The 17486-nt window shown below is 46.4% G+C and overlaps 1 protein-coding gene across 1 annotated transcript in view; it reads left to right on the top strand.

Annotated features, from left to right (window-relative positions):
- The window catches only part of LOC132225540 (zinc finger X-chromosomal protein-like), a 40843-nt gene extending 23950 nt beyond the window's left edge, over nucleotides 1-16893 (top strand). Inside the window, exons 4-7 of the mRNA XM_059680632.1 lie at nucleotides 8499-8639; nucleotides 13071-13214; nucleotides 14203-14343; nucleotides 15141-16893. Of these exons, the coding sequence (XP_059536615.1) occupies nucleotides 8499-8639; nucleotides 13071-13214; nucleotides 14203-14343; nucleotides 15141-16321 (1607 nt within the window). The 3' untranslated portion in view covers nucleotides 16322-16893. The remainder of the gene's footprint in view (nucleotides 1-8498; nucleotides 8640-13070; nucleotides 13215-14202; nucleotides 14344-15140) is intronic.
- The last annotated feature ends 593 nt before the right edge of the window (nucleotides 16894-17486 follow it).

The raw sequence follows: 17486 nt of genomic DNA, 5'->3' as shown, positions 1-17486 counted from the left end.
GCGGACCCTGCTGGGTGCTGCCTGCGGCCCCGATTGCCTGCGACCGCCCAGCAGGCCATGTGGGGTGCTGCCTGCTCTCTGGTCGCCGCCACCGCCACCGCCCAGGTGGCCCTACTGGGTGCTGCTGAGGCCCCGATTGCTTGCTCCCCGGTCACCATTGTGACTTCCCAGCAGGCCCTGCTGGGTGCTCCCTGGTGCCCCGATTGCCTGTTCCCATGTCGCTGCTGCCTTTGCGCAGTGGACCTTGCTTGGTGATGCCTGCGGGCCCTGCTTGCCTGTCTGCGGGTCGCCGCTGCCACCACCTAATATCTCCTCCCACTTTGATAAGAATTTAAAAATGTAATCATTGATTTTTCTACTTTCTAAATAATTCAATTATATGAGTCAAGTTAAAGATTATGTTTTTAAATAGGACTTTTGAAAATGGTAATATTTTATTTAAGAATCTACTATTATTGTGTGTTTCTTCATTTTTTAGTAGATGATACTGGCAAAATAGAACAGAATGTTTCCTCTGGAATGGCCATGGACACAGAATCAGTACTCAGTTCTTTGCAAGTGGATGGCACGAGTCCTGAAGTCATCCAAGTGTACATTTTAAAAAATGACCCGGGAGAAGATGACTTAGGTAAGAGGAAACCCTTAGTACGTTCATATATCCCAATCAAACACATCCACCTGATCACTTAGATAAGAACAGTTAAATTGTTTAGGATAATTTATAAAACAAGTTTTCATCATAATAAAAGCATAATATGCCAATTAGACTGGACGTCTTTCCAGACGACCTTCTGGACGAAGGCGGGGCTGCGAGGAAAGCCCAGGTCCCAGGTGCCTGCTGGAGGCTGGAGGGCAGCCCAGGTCCTGGGTACCGGAGGGAAATCCAGTTCCTAGGTTCCAGAGGGAAGCTGGTGCTGGCAATTGGGGGAAGGAAGCCCTACTCTTGCATGAATTTCGTGCATTGGGGCCCTAGTACTGATATAAAAGCGTTGGAAGAGGTCATTATTTGTTAAAGTGAAACCAAGTAAAATTAACTTTTTGGCTAAGTTCTTGTACCTGCTATCTTTCCTGCTAGGTGGCACCGTGGACATCGTGGAAAGTGAACCGGAGACTGATCCTGGGGAACTACTTGACCACAATAGCAGTATTAGTGTGCCAAGGGAAAATATGGTTTATATGCCTGTCAGTGACTCTAAGCAAGAAGATGAAGATTTAAGTAAGTAGGCGGCCTTTTTATGGGAGACTGTTTTATATTTCTATATGCTTTTAATTTAAAATTCAACCATACAAAAAAACGAGCAGCACTATGCTGGCATATTTTATGTTCCTTATGCCGTATTCCAAAGAAGAACATCAGCTACACTTAATGTATCCTTAGGATTTTACTTAAACCAGAAATTATAGTGAAGGCAAAACAAGGAATGATTCATTCAGATTTATAATTATTTACTACTAGAGGCCCGGTGCACAAAAATTTGTGCACTCGGGGGAGAGGGGTGGTCCCTCAGCCCGGCCGATGCCCTCTCGCAGTCTGAGACCCCTCGGGAGATAACGACCTGCTGGCTTAGGCCTGCTCCCGGGTGGCAGAGGGCAGGCCCAATCCCTAGGTGCAGCCCCTGGTCGGGCTCAGAGCAGGGCCGATTGGGGAGTTGGGGCGCCACCCACTGTCACACTCAAGGCAGGGTCGATGGGGAGGTTGTGGAGCTACCCCCTGTCACGCACAGAGCAGGGCCAATCTGGGCGTTGCGGCGCTGCCCCCTGTCATGCACAGAGCGGGGCCCATCAGGGGGTTGAGGAGCTCCCCCCTGTCACACACAGAGCAGGGCGGATCAGGGGGTTGGGTGCCGCCACTCTCACACTCAGGGCAGGGTTGATGGGGAGGTTATGGCTCTACCCCGTCACACACAGAGCAGGGCCTGTGGGGGCGGGGGGAGCTCCCCCCTATCAGGCACAGAGCAGGGTGGATAGGGAGGTTGTGGCCCCACCCCCTGTCACACACAGAGCCACAGGGCGATCAGGGGGTTTGGGCGCTGCCCCCTGTCACGCTGATCCCGGTGCCGGGAGGCACATTACCCTTTTACTATATAGGGTAGAGGCCTGGTGCGTGGGTGGGGCTGGCTGGTTTGCCCTGAAGGGTGTCCTGGATCAGGGTGGGGGTCCCCACTGGGGTGCCTGGCCAGTCTGGGTGAGGGGCTGAGGGCTGTTTTCAGGCTGGGGGTGACTGAAGCTCCCAACTGCTCCTTTTTTCCTTTTTTTAATTCTGGGCCAGCTTTAGCTTGAGGCTTGGCTCCAGCTCTTAGGCCTCCCTCCGGTGCTGAAAGTAGGTTTCTGGCCTTTGCTTACAATGTTGCGAATGTGCTGGCTGAAGTTGGGCGGTATTTGTTACAATGTTTCTTAAACTGCCACTCAGAGGCGTGCAGCTGCAGGCGGGGAACGTTGGTTTCCTCTGTCACTGAGGCAAACAAGCCTCATGTTAGTTTCAAGCGGCCTGGCTGCCGGCCGCCATCTTGGCTGACAGTTAATTTGCATATCTCGCTGATTAGCCAATGGGAAGGATATCGGTCGTACGCCAATTACCATGTTTCTGTTTTATTAGTGTAGACTAGAGGCCCAGTGCATGAAATTCATGCAAGGCAGGGGAGGAGTGTGGGCGGGGAGTTCCCTCAGCCTAACCTGCACACTCTCCAGTTCGGGAGACCTCAGGGGATGTGCTACTGACGGCTTTGGCCCACTCCCCATGGTTCTCTGCTCTTTGTGGGGCCTGCCTGGTCCACATCACGGGGATGGGCAAGCAGGCCCTGTTGGGTGCTCCCTGCTGCCCCGATTGCCTGTTCCCACATCACTGCTGCCATTGCCCAGCGGACCCTGCTGGGTGCTGCCTGCGGCCCCGATTGCCTGCGACCGCCCAGCAGGCCATGTGGGGTGCTGCCTGCTCTCTGGTCGCCGCCACCGCCACCGCCCAGGTGGCCCTACTGGGTGCTGCTGAGGCCCCGATTGCTTGCTCCCTGGTCACCATTGTGACTTCCCAGCAGGCCCTGCTGGGTGCTCCCTGGTGCCCCGGTTGCCTGTTCCCATGTCGCTGCTGCCTTTGCGCAGTGGACCTTGCTTGGTGCTGCCTGCGGGCCCTGCTTGCCTGTCTGCGGGTCGCCGCTGCCACCACCTAATATCTCCTCCCACTTTGATAAGAATTTAAAAATGTAATCATTGATTTTTCTACTTTCTAAATAATTCAATTATATGAGTCAAGTTAAAGATTATGTTTTTAAATAGGACTTTTGAAAATGGTAATATTTTATTTAAGAATCTACTATTATTGTGTGTTTCTTCATTTTTTAGTAGATGATACTGGCAAAATAGAACAGAATGTTTCCTCTGGAATGGCCATGGACACAGAATCAGTACTCAGTTCTTTGCAAGTGGATGGCACGAGTCCTGAAGTCATCAAAGTGTACATTTTAAAAACTGACCTTGGAGAGGATGACTTAGGTAAGAGGAAACCCTTAGTATGTTCATAAATCCCAATCAAACACATCCACTGATCACTTAGATAAGAACAGTTAAATTTTTTTAGGATAATTTATAAAACAAGTTTTCATCATAATAAAAGCATAATATGCCAATTAGACTGGACGTCTTTCCAGACGACCTTCTGGACGAAGGCGGGGCTGCGAGGAAAGCCCAGGTCCCAGGTGCCTGCTGGAGGCTGGAGGGCAGCCCAGGTCCTGGGTACCGGAGGGAAATCCAGTTCCTAGGTGCCAGAGGGAAGCTGGTGCTGGCAATTGGGGGAAGGAAGCCCTACTCTTGCATGAATTTCGTGCATTGGGGCCCTAGTACTGATATAAAAGCGTTGGAAGAGGTCATTATTTGTTAAAGTGAAACCAAGTAAAATTAACTTTTTGGCTAAGTTCTTGTACCTGCCATCTTTCCTGCTAGGTGGCACCGTGGACATCGTGGAAAGTGAACCGGAGACTGATCCTGGGGAACTACTTGACCACAATAGCAGTATTAGTGTGCCAAGGGAAAATATGGTTTATATGCCTGTCAGTGACTCTAAGCAAGAAGATGAAGATTTAAGTAAGTAGGCGGCCTTTTTATGGGAGACTGTTTTATATTTCTATATGCTTTTAATTTAAAATTCAACCATACAAAAAAACGAGCAGCACTATGCTGGCATATTTTATGTTCCTTATGCCGTATTCCAAAGAAGAACATCAGCTACACTTAATGTATCGTTAGGATTTTACTTAAACCAGAAATTTTAGTGAAGGCAAAACAAGGAATGATTCATTCAGATTTATAATTATTTACTACTAGAGGCCCAGTGCATGAAATTCATGCAAGGCAGGGGAGGAGTGTGGGCGGGGAGTTCCCTCAGCCTAACCTGCACCCTCTCCAGTTCGGGAGACCTCAGGGGATGTGCTACTGACGGCTTTGGCCCACTCCCCATGGTTCTCTGCTCTTTGTGGGGCCTGCCTGGTCCACATCACGGGGATGGGCAAGCAGACCCTGTTGGGTGCTCCCTGCTGCCCCGATTGCCTGTTCCCACATCACTGCTGCCATTGCCCAGCGGACCCTGCTGGGTGCTGCCTGCGGCCCCGATTGCCTGCGACCGCCCAGCAGGCCATGTGGGGTGCTGCCTGCTCTCTGGTCGCCGCCACCGCCACCGCCCAGGTGGCCCTACTGGGTGCTGCTGAGGCCCCGATTGCTTGCTCCCCGGTCACCATTGTGACTTCCCAGCAGGCCCTGCTGGGTGCTCCCTGCTGCCCCGATTGCCTGTTCCCATGTCGCTGCTGTCTTTGCGCAGTGGACCTTGCTTGGTGCTGCCTGCGGGCCCTGCTTGCCTGTCTGCGGGTCGCCGCTGCCACCACCTAATATCTCCTCCCACTTTGATAAGAATTTAAAAATGTAATCATTGATTTTTCTACTTTCTAAATAATTCAATTATATGAGTCAAGTTAAAGATTATGTTTTTAAATAGGACTTTTGAAAATGGTAATATTTTATTTAAGAATCTACTATTATTGTGTGTTTCTTCATTTTTTAGTAGATGATACTGGCAAAATAGAACAGAATGTTTCCTCTGGAATGGCCATGGACACAGAGTCAGTACTCAGTTCTTTGCAAGTTGATGGCACGAGTCCTGAAGTCATCCAAGTGTACATTTTAAAAACTGACCTGGGAGAGGATGACTTAGGTAAGAGGAAACCCTTAGTATGTTCATATATCCCAATCAAACACATCCACCTGATCACTTAGATAAGAACAGTTAAATTTTTTTAGGATAATTTATAAAACAAGTTTTCATCATAATAAAAGCATAATATGCCAATTAGACTGGACGTCTTTCCAGACGACCTTCTGGACGAAGGCGGGGCTGCGAGGAAAGCCCAGGTCCCAGGTGCCTGCTGGAGGCTGGAGGACAGCCCAGGTCCTGGGTACCGGAGGGAAATCCAGTTCCTAGGTGCCAGAGGGAAGCTGGTGCTGGCAATTGGGGGAAGGAAGCCCTACTCTTGCATGAATTTCGTGCATTGGGGCCCTAGTACTGATATAAAAGCGTTGGAAGAGGTCATTATTTGTTAAAGTGAAACCAAGTAAAATTAACTTTTTGGCTAAGTTCTTGTACCTGCCATCTTTCCTGCTAGGTGGCACCGTGGACATCGTGGAAAGTGAACCGGAGACTGATCCTGGGGAACTACTTGACCACAATAGCAGTATTAGTGTGCCAAGGGAAAATATGGTTTATATGCCTGTCAGTGACTCTAAGCAAGAAGATGAAGATTTAAGTAAGTAGGCGGCCTTTTTATGGGAGACTGTTTTATATTTCTATATGCTTTTAATTTAAAATTCAACCATACAAAAAAACGAGCAGCACTATGCTGGCATATTTTATGTTCCTTATGCCGTATTCCAAAGAAGAACATCAGCTACACTTAATGTATCCTTAGGATTTTACTTAAACCAGAAACTGTAGTGAAGGCAAAACAAGGAATGATTCATTCAGATTTATAATTATTTACTACTAGAGGCCCGGTGCACAAAAATTTGTGCACTCGGGGGAGAGGGGTGGTCCCTCAGCCCGGCCGATGCCCTATCGCAGTCTGAGACCCCTCGGGAGATAACGACCTGCTGGCTTAGGCCTGCTCCCGGGTGGCAGAGGGCAGGCCCAATCCCTAGGTGCAGCCCCTGGTCGGGCTCAGAGCAGGGCCGATTGGGGAGTTGGGGCGCCACCCACTGTCACACTCAAGGCAGGGTCGATGGGGAGGTTGTGGAGCTACCCCCTGTCACGCACAGAGCAGGGCCAATCCGGGCGTTGGGGCGCTGCCCCCTGTCATGCACAGAGCGGGGCCCATCAGGGGGTTGAGGAGCTCCCCCCTGTCACACACAGAGCAGGGCGGATCAGGGGGTTGGGTGCCGCCACTCTCACACTCAGGGCAGGGTTGATGGGGAGGTTATGGCTCTACCCCGTCACACACAGAGCAGGGCCTGTGGGGGGGGGGAGCTCCCCCCTATCAGGCACAGAGCAGGGTGGATAGGGAGGTTGTGGCCCCACCCCCTGTCACACACAGAGCCACAGGGCGATCAGGGGGTTTGGGCGCTGCCCCCTGTCACGCTGATCCCGGTGCCGGGAGGCACATTACCCTTTTACTATATAGGGTAGAGGCCTGGTGCGTGGGTGGGGCTGGCTGGTTTGCCCTGAAGGGTGTCCTGGATCAGGGTGGGGGTCCCCACTGGGGTGCCTGGCCAGTCTGGGTGAGGGGCTGAGGGCTGTTTTCAGGCTGGGGGTGACTGAAGCTCCCAACCGCTCCTTTTTTCCTTTTTTTAATTCTGGGCCAGCTTTAGCTTGAGGCTTGGCTCCAGCTCTTAGGCCTCCCTCCGGTGCTGAAAGTAGGTTTCTGGCCTTTGCTTACAATGTTGCGAATGTGCTGGCTGAAGTTGGGCGGTATTTGTTACAATGTTTCTTAAACTGCCACTCAGAGGCGTGCAGCTGCAGGCGGGGAACGTTGGTTTCCTCTGTCACTGAGGCAAACAAGCCTCATGTTAGTTTCAAGCTGCCTGGCTGCCGGCCGCCATCTTGGCTGACAGTTAATTTGCATATCTCGCTGATTAGCCAATGGGAAGGATATCGGTCGTACGCCAATTACCATGTTTCTGTTTTATTAGTGTAGACTAGAGGCCCAGTGCATGAAATTCATGCAAGGCAGGGGAGGAGTGTGGGCGGGGAGTTCCCTCAGCCTAACCTGCACCCTCTCCAGTTCGGGAGACCTCAGGGGATGTGCTACTGACGGCTTTGGCCCACTCCCCATGGTTCTCTGCTCTTTGTGGGGCCTGCCTGGTCCACATCACGGGGATGGGCAAGCAGGCCCTGTTGGGTGCTCCCTGCTGCCCCGATTGCCTGTTCCCACATCACTGCTGCCATTGCCCAGCGGACCCTGCTGGGTGCTGCCTGCGGCCCCGATTGCCTGCGACCGCCCAGCAGGCCATGTTGGGTGCTGCCTGCTCCCTGGTCGCCGCCACAGCCACCGCCCAGGTGGCCCTGCTGGGTGCTACTGAGGCCCCGATTGCTTGCTCCCCGGTCACCATTGTGACTTCCCAGCAGGCCCTGCTGGGTGCTCCCTGGTGCCCCGATTGCCTGTTCCCATGTCGCTGCTGCTTTTGCCCAGCGGACCCTGTTTGGTGCTGCCTGCGGGCACTGCTTGCCTGTCTGCGGGTCGCCGCTGCCACCACCTAATATCTCCTCCCACTTTGATAAGAATTTAAAAATGTAATCATTGATTTTTCTACTTTCTAAATAATTCAATTATATGAGTCAAGTTAAAGATTATGTTTTTAAATAGGACTTTTGAAAATGGTAATATTTTATTTAAGAATCTACTATTATTGTGTGTTTCTTCATTTTTTAATAGATGATACTGGCAAAATAGAACAGAATGTTTCCTCTGGAATGGCCATGGACACAGAGTCAGTAATCAGTTCTTTGCAAGTGGATGGCACGAGTCCTGAAGTCATCCAAGTGTACATTTTAAAAACTGACCCTGGAGAGGATGACTTAGGTAAGAGGAAACCCTTAGTATGTTCATATATCCCAATCAAACACATCCACCTGATCACTTAGATAAGAACAGTTAAATTGTTTAGGATAATTTATAAAACAAGTTTTCATCATAATAAAAGCATAATATGCCAATTAGACTGGACGTCTTTCCAGACGACCTTCTGGACGCAGGCGGGGCTGGGAGGAAAGCCCAGGTCCCAGATGCCTGCTGGAGGCTGGAGGGCAGCCCAGGTCCTAGGTACCGGAGGGAAATCCAGTTCCTAGGTGCCAGAGGGAAGCTGGTGCTGGCAGTTGGGGGAAGGAAGTCCAACTCTTGTATGAATTTCGTGCATTGGGGCCCTAGTACTGATATAAAAGCGTTGGAAGAGGTCATTATTTGTTAAAGTGAAACAAAGTAAAATTAACTTTTTGGCTAAGTTCTTGTACCTGCCATCTTTCCTGCTAGGTGGCACCGTGGACATCGTGGAAAGTGAACCGGAGAATGATCCTGGGGAACTACTTGACCACAATAGCAGTATTAGTGTGCCAAGGGAAAATATGGTTTATATGCCTGTCAGTGACTCTAAGCAAGAAGATGAAGATTTAAGTAAGTAGGCGGCCTTTTTATGGGAGACTCTTTTATATTTCTATATGCTTTTAATTTAAAATTCAACCATACAAAAAAACGAGCAGCACTATGCCAGCATATTTTATGTTCCTTATGCCGTATTCCAAAGAAGAACATCAGCTACACTTAATGTATCCTTAGGATTTTACTTAAACCAGAAATTATAGTGAAGGCAAAACAAGGAATGATTCATTCAGATTTATAATTATTTACTACTAGAGGCCCAGTGCATGAAATTCATGCAAGGAAGGGGGGGGAGTGTGGGCGGGGAGTTCCCTCAGCCTGACCTGCACCCTCTCCAGTTCGGGAGCCCTCAGGGGATGTGCTACTGATGGCTTTGGCCCACTCCCCATGGTTCTCTGCTCTTTGTGGGGCCTGCCTGGTCCACACCACGGGGATGGGCAAGCAGGCCCTGTTGGGTGCTCCCTGCTGCCCCGATTGCCTGTTCCCACATCGCTGCTGCCATTGCCAGCGGACTCTGCTGGGTGCTGCCTGCGGCCCCGATTGTCTGCGACCGCCCAGCAGGCCATGTTGGGTGCTGCCTGCTCCCTGGTCGCCGCCACCGCCACCGCCCAGTGGCCCTGCTGGGTGCTGCTGAGGCCCCGATTGCTTGCTCCCCGGTCACCATTGTGACTTCCCAGCAGGCCCTGCTGGGTGCTCCCTGCTGCCCCGATTGCCTGTTTCCATGTCGCTGCTGCCTTTGCCCAGCGGACCCTGCTTGGTGCTGCCTGCGGGCCCCGCTTCCCTGTCTGCGGGTCACCGCTGCCACCACCTAATATCTCCTCACACTTTGATAAGAATTTGAAAATGTAATCATTGATTTTTCTACTTTCTAAATAATTCAATTTTATGAGTCAAGTTAAAGATTATGTTTTTAAATGGGACTTTTGAAAATGGTAATATTTTATTTAAGAATCTACTATTATTGTGTGTTTCTTCATTTTTTAGTAGATGATACTGGCAGAATAGAACAGAATGTTTCCTTTGGAATGGCCATGGACACAGAGTCAGTACTCAGATCTTTGCAAGTGGATGGCACGAGTCCTGAAGTCATCCAAGTGTACATTTTAAAAAATGACCCGGGAGAAGATGACTTAGGTAAGAGGAAACCCTTAGTATGTTCATATATCCCAATCAAACACATCCACCTGATCACTTAGATAAGAACAGTTAAATTTTTTTAGGATAATTTATAAAACAAGTTTTCATCATAATAAAAGCATAATATGCCAATTAGACTGGACGTCTTTCCAGACGACCTTCTGGACGAAGGCGGGGCTGCGAGGAAAGCCCAGGTCCCAGGTGCCTGCTGGAGGCTGGAGGGCAGCCCAGGTCCTGGGTACCGGAGGGAAATCCAGTTCCTAGGTGCCAGAGGGAAGCGGGTGCTGGCAGTTGGGGGAAGGAAGTCCTACTCTTGCATGAATTTCGTGCATTGGGGCCCAAGTACTGATATAAAAGCGTTGGAAGAGGTCATTATTTGTTAAAGTGAAACCAAGTAAAATTAACTTTTTGGCTAAGTTCTTGTACCTGTCATCTTTCCTGCTAGGTGGCACCGTGGACATCGTGGAAAGTGAACCGGAGACTGATCCTGGGGAACTACTTGACCACAATAGCAGTATTAGTGTGCCAAGGGAAAATATGGTTTATATGCCTGTCAGTGACTCTAAGCAAGAAGATGAAGATTTAAGTAAGTAGGCGGCCTTTTTATGGGAGACTGTTTTATATTTCTATATGCTTTTAATTTAAAATTCAACCATACAAAAAAACGAGCAGCACTATGCTGGCATATTTTATGTTCCTTATGCCGTATTCCAAAGAAGAACATCAGCTACACTTAATGTATCGTTAGGATTTTACTTAAACCAGAAATTTTAGTGAAGGCAAAACAAGGAATGATTCATTCAGATTTATAATTATTTACTACTAGAGGCCCAGTGCATGAAATTCATGCAAGGCAGGGGAGGAGTGTGGGCGGGGAGTTCCCTCAGCCTAACCTGCACCCTCTCCAGTTCGGGAGACCTCAGGGGATGTGCTACTGACGGCTTTGGCCCACTCCCCATGGTTCTCTGCTCTTTGTGGGGCCTGCCTGGTCCACACCACGGGGATGGGCAAGCAGGCCCTGTTGGGTGCTCCCTGCTGCCCCAATTGCCTGTTCCCACATCACTGCTGCCATTACCCAGCGGACCCTGCTGGGTGCTGCCTGCGGCCCCGATTGCCTGCGACCGCCCAGCAGGCCATGTTGGGTGCTGCCTGCTCCCTGGTCGCCGCCACCGCCACCGCCCAGGTGGCCCTGCTGGGTGCTGCTGAGGCCCCGATTGCTTGCTCCCCGGTCACCATAGTGACTTCCCAGCAGGCCCTGCTGGGTGCTCCCTGCTGCCCCGATTGCCTGTTCCCATGTCGCTGCTGCCTTTGCCCAGCGGACCCTGCTTGGTGCTGCCTGCGGGCCCCACTTGCCTGTGCGGGTCGCCGCTTCCACCACCTAATACCTCCTCCTACTTTAATAAGAATTTGAAAATGTAATCATTGATTTTTCTACTTTCTAAATAATTCAATTATATGAGTCAAGTTAAAGATTATGTTTTTAAATAGGACTTTTGAAAATGGTAATATTTTATTTAAGAATCTACTATTATTGTGTGTTTCTTCATTTTTTAGTAGATGATACTGGCAAAATAGAACAGAATGTTTCCTCTGGAATGGCCATGGACACAGAATCAGTACTCAGTTCTTTGCAAGTGGATGGCACGAGTCCTGAAGTCATCAAAGTGTACATTTTAAAAACTGACCTTGGAGAGGATGACTTAGGTAAGAGGAAACCCTTAGTATGTTCATAAATCCCAATCAAACACATCCACTGATCACTTAGATAAGAACAGTTAAATTTTTTTAGGATAATTTATAAAACAAGTTTTCATCATAATAAAAGCATAATATGCCAATTAGACTGGACGTCTTTCCAGACGACCTTCTGGACGAAGGCGGGGCTGCGAGGAAAGCCCAGGTCCCAGGTGCCTGCTGGAGGCTGGAGGGCAGCCCAGGTCCTGGGTACCGGAGGGAAATCCAGTTCCTAGGTGCCAGAGGGAAGCTGGTGCTGGCAATTGGGGGAAGGAAGCCCTACTCTTGCATGAATTTCGTGCATTGGGGCCCTAGTACTGATATAAAAGCGTTGGAAGAGGTCATTATTTGTTAAAGTGAAACCAAGTAAAATTAACTTTTTGGCTAAGTTCTTGTACCTGCCATCTTTCCTGCTAGGTGGCACCGTGGACATCGTGGAAAGTGAACCGGAGACTGATCCTGGGGAACTACTTGACCACAATAGCAGTATTAGTGTGCCAAGGGAAAATATGGTTTATATGCCTGTCAGTGACTCTAAGCAAGAAGATGAAGATTTAAGTAAGTAGGCGGCCTTTTTATGGGAGACTGTTTTATATTTCTATATGCTTTTAATTTAAAATTCAACCATACAAAAAAACGAGCAGCACTATGCCTGCATATTTTATGTTCCTTATGCCGTATTCCAAAGAAGAACATCAGCTACACTTAATGTATCGTTAGGATTTTACTTAAACCAGAAACTGTAGTGAAGGCAAAACAAGGAATGATTCATTCAGATTTATAATTATTAATTACTAGAGGCACAGTGTCTGAAATTCATGCAAGGCAGGGGAGGAGTGTGGGCGGGGAGTTCCCTCAGCCTAACCTGCACCCTCTCCAGTTCGGGAGACCTCAGGGGATGTGCTACTGACAGCTTTGGCCCACTCCCCATGGTTCTCTGCTCTTTGTGGGGCCTGCCTGGTCCACACCACGGGGATGGGCAAGCAGGCCCTGTTGGGTGCTCCCTGCTGCCCCTATTGCCTGTTCCCACATCACTGCTGCCATTGCCCAGCGGACCCTGCTGGGTGCTGCCTGCGGCCCCGATTGCCTGCGACCGCCCAGCAGGCCATGTTGGGTGCTGCCTGCTCCCTGGTCGCCGCCACGACCACCGCCTAGGTGGCCCTGCCTGGTGCTGCTGAGGCCCTGATTGCTTGCTCCCCGGTCACCATTGTGACTTCCCAGCAGGCCCTGCTGGGTGCTCCCTGCTGCCCAATTGCCTGTTCCCACGTCGCTCCTGCCATTGCCCAGCGGACCCTGCTTGGTGCTGCCTGCGGGCCCCACTTGCCTGCTGGGCCCACAATGCCGGGGTGACACTGCCACCCTCCTGCCCATCTGTTATGGTCACCACTATCTTTGTCGTCGAGTGATGGCTAATTTGCATATTACTCTTTTATTAGATAGGATATGCAAATAATGTTCTAGATATGTAACATTTGAACCTTTTTCTGTTTGTCTATTATCTCTATTCAAATAAGAGATTGTGGCAGGCCTCTTATAAACCTTGTCCTAAAAGTGTTCTGTTAATTTCCTATTTAGATGTTGCAGAAATTACTGATGAAGTTTGTATGGAAGTGATTGTAGGAGAGGATGCTGCTGTTGCTGGTGCTTCTGTTCATGAACAGCAAATTGATGACAATGAAATAAAAACTTCCATGCCTGTAGCATGGCCAGCAGCTTATGGTAAGTGACACACCAATTAGAACAATTCATGTTCTTAAACGTAAATTATTGTTGGAAAATTGTTTGTATAGCCTTAGGCTTCAGAAATAAGTACCAGGACAGCGATTTATGGAAAAGTAGAGGAAGATTATATGTTAACTAGAGGCCCTGTGCACAAAATTCATGCACTGGTAGAATCCCTAGCGGCTTCCAGCTGCTGGGCAAGTATTCCCTCCCTTCCCCCCCGACCAGGCCGGCCCCGCCCCCTGGTCAAACTCCTGGATGAACTCCTGGTCGAGGGGACAATTTGCATACTATGCTTTATTATGTAGGAAGGTTTTTTTTTTAATTTTAGTAGGAATTTTCTTCATGTCTATTATATGTAAGAGGTACATAGACTTTCAGCCTGAAGTGTTTTATCTTGATTATAGAAGGGTCACAACTTTACTATTTTGAGTCACAGTGAGGTATGCTCATGGAAAATGATGATAGATTTAGCAGTTAGATATTTCCTACAGTCTTGTATAACCTAGAGGCTTGGTGCACGAAATTCATGCACTTGGTGGCGGTGAGGGGGTGATGCTCAGCCTGGCCTGTGCCCTTTCGCAGTCCAGGAGCCCTTGGGGGATGGCTGACTGACAGCTTAGCGCTGCTGTGGAGGCAGGAGGAGGCTCCCACCACTGCTGCTGTGCTCACCAGCCAGCTTCTGGCTGAGCAGCACTCCCCATGTGGGAGCACACTGACCACCAGCGGACAGGTCTTGTGTTGATTGCCTGCCCCCTGGTGGTCAGTGTGCATCATAGCGACTTCTTGTTCCGCTGTTTGGTCAGTTTGCATATTACTTTTTATTATGTAGGATGTATATCCATAAAACTCATTAACTAGCTAGGAAATTCTGTCATTCATGGATATCATGGCTTACTTTTCATTCTTGTAGTTAATAAAGATTCCCTAATTTGTTATAATTAAAGAATACTGTATAATTTTATTTTTTAATGCTCATTGTTAGATGGTAATTCTGACGGAATTGAAAATCAGAATGTCACTGCAAGTGCCCAACTGCAAATAGATGAGTCTGCTGGACTCGGCAGACTGGCTAAACAAAAATCAAAGAAAAAGAGAAGACCTGGTTCCAAGCGGTACCAAACAGGTGAGGGCACATAAGTTCTACAACACAATGTGTTTTATGAGCTCTCATGTAAAATTAGTATGTATCTACAAAGATGTTGTAATGGCATCTTAGCTGCTAAACCACATATAGCTTTTGTGTATTGACTTGACAGATATAATTTTAAGAATTTGGTGATATTCTTGAGTGATTTCCTTGGATAAAAAGAAATTGTCTTTGGAACAGACATTCAGGAAAAAATCAAAACCTTAGATTACTTTAGTGGAAATAAAATTAAATTCCTAAAATATGTTAATTACCTTTCAGTGGATAATTTTAAAGAATCTGTTACTGACAGCATAAGAGGCATCACTTATAGAGGAGGAAGACAAATAATTTGGTTATTTATTGGGCCTATTCCTTTTCTATATTGTCTCGTATAATAATTTGCATATTAAAATTTTATTTATAGTTGTTATAATTTAAGTTAACATAAATTTGTCTTGGAGTAAACAAGGTTGCAATGTTGAACTGTATTTCTATGAATGATTTTCAATAGCTATCTAAATTTATGTAGCTTTAAATTCGTACTTTATTTGTTTTGACCTGGGAGTGAGATTGGTACAGTCAGACTGAATGAAGTTTTTGGAACAAATTCTGTTTATTAGTAGGCTGCTATATTTTTTTTTGTTGACACAATAAAGAAATGCTAATCTAATTTAGGAGTGCTTATCCATCCAATTCTGTTTGTAATACACACTTTATAGTTTTGTGGAAATCATAACAGAACTTGGTTTGATGTCTTATGTGCCTTTCTTTCCTTTTTTTTTTTTTTTTAGCAATTATAAGTGGCCCTGATGGACATCCCATAACTGTCTATCCTTGCATGATTTGTGAGAAAAAATATAAGTCCAAAGGTTTTTTGAAAAGACACCTGAAAACCCATCCTGAATACCTTGCCAAAAAGAAGTACCACTGTACTGACTGTGATTACACTACCAATAAGAAGGTACATTTACACAACCACCTGGAAAGCCACAAGCTGACCAATAAGACAGAGGCCATTGAATGCGATGAATGTGGGAAGCATTTCTCTCATTCTGGGGATTTGTTTACTCACAAAATGGTGCATAAGGAAAAAGGAACCAACAAAGTGTACAAGTGTAAATTTTGTGAATATGAAACCACTGAACAAAGGTTATTGAACCGCCATCTTCGGGCAGTTCACAGCAAGAATTTTCCTTATATTTGTGTGGAGTGCTGTAAAGGTTTTCATCACTCTTCAGAACTCAAAAAGCACATGCGAATCCATACTGGGGAGAAGCCGTATCAATGTCAATACTGTGAATATAGGTCTGCAGACTCTTCTAACTTGAAAACGCATATAAAAACTAAGCATGGTAAAGAGACACCATTCAAGTGTGACATTTGTCTTCTGAATTTCTCAGATATCAAAGAGGTGCAGCAACATGCTCTTATTCATCAAGAAAAGAAAACACATCAGTGTTTGTATTGCGAACACAAGAGTTCGAGCTCAAGTGATTTGAAACGACATACAATTTCAATTCACACGAAGAACTACCCCCATAAGTGTGATATGTGTGATAAAGGCTTCCATAGGCCTTCAGAACTAAAGAAACATGTGGCTGCTCACAAGGGCGAAAAAATGCACCAGTGTAGACATTGTGACTTTAAGATTGCAGATACATTTCTTCTAAGTCGCCATATTCTCTCCGTTCATATAAAAGATCTTCCATTTAGGTGTAAGAGATGTAGAAAGGGATTTAGGCAACAGAGTGAGCTTAAAACGCATATGGAGACACACAGTAGCAGGAAGGTGTATCAGTGTGAGCACTGTGAATATAACACTACAGATGCCTCAGGCTTTAAACGACATGTTATTTCCATTCATACGAAAGACTACCCTCACCGTTGTGAGTACTGCCAGAAAGGGTTCCGGAGACCCTCGGAAAAGAACCAGCACATAATGCGGCATCATAAAGAACTGGGTCTGCCCTAACAATACTTGTACAGATGTTTATGAAGATGCTGGCCTTGAAGCAGAAAATTGATTTTAAAGCCCATCAGTGTCATTCACATATAGAACTGTACAATGGTTTATGGTATGTACAAATAGAATATTGCTTCTAATTGACTTCTTTTTACATTTAGTACCATAGGGTGTTCTATATCCTATTTGTTTAATGAGAGAAAAGTAGCAACAATCAAGTTGCTTTTATTTAAATAATCCTTGGTTCTATTTTTAAGTCTTAGAATTCTTATTATTTATTTAACTATTTACTTTATTCACTTTGATGGTAGTCTCGTAAGACTGCTTAAATACAAGAATGCATAAAATTGGTAACTCTAAAAATGGTCATTTTGACTTATTTTCCCATGAGTTTTTTTTTTTTTTTATATTACATAGAAACATCTGCCAATATGAATGGGAGATACTACTGTTAGGTCTAATTGTCATATGAAAGTAATTTCCTTGTCTTAGTATTTTTCAGACCACATGGCAATGAAACTTTTTTATGATAACTTTAGTAGGTTTGTACTTAATTTTCATTTGGTTGAGAAGACAAAATATGCTTTTTTTTACTTTCTTTGTAGTGTTTACATATTGTCAGTACAACACACTTTTAGAAAGTCTTATTGAAAGGTTTTGAGTATTCCTGTTTTGGACTGATTGTATTCTATGAATGAGACTTACTGTGAACTGAGTTTAAAGTTAAATTGTGGCTCATAGGATATCTTGCAATTTGGTGTATAAGCGTACGCTAAACTTTATATGTGCTTCTATGTTGTTTACCTATGTAGACATTCAATACTAAAATTAAGGCTATAGTATTAAGTGTACGGTAAGTGGAAAGGTCCAGGGATGTACAAAAGAGCATTTTGCAAACTTGCAAAATGTAGTATGATACATCATTACTATTTAGAGAGATTAAAATTCAGCTGAAGCATAACTAGGGAAACGAGAGACACTAGTGTTTTTAAACACGGAAGGCATTTTTCTTTTAAATTTCTTTGGTAATTGGAAAACAGAAGTTAAGGTATTTCTAAATAGAATGTAGTCTTACAATTTCAGCTCATAAGTTGAGTTTTGAAAAGCTAATGACTATCCAGACATAAATCTCTTCATTCTCACTCAGAAGCCTATAATAGACATTTTTTTTTCA

The sequence above is a fragment of the Myotis daubentonii genome, chromosome Y (genome assembly GCF_963259705.1).
Source record: "Myotis daubentonii chromosome Y, mMyoDau2.1, whole genome shotgun sequence".
Lineage (NCBI taxonomy): Eukaryota > Metazoa > Chordata > Mammalia > Chiroptera > Vespertilionidae > Myotis > Myotis daubentonii.
Note: the sequence above shows the minus strand (reverse complement) of the source record. Positions and strands in the feature narration are given on the sequence as shown.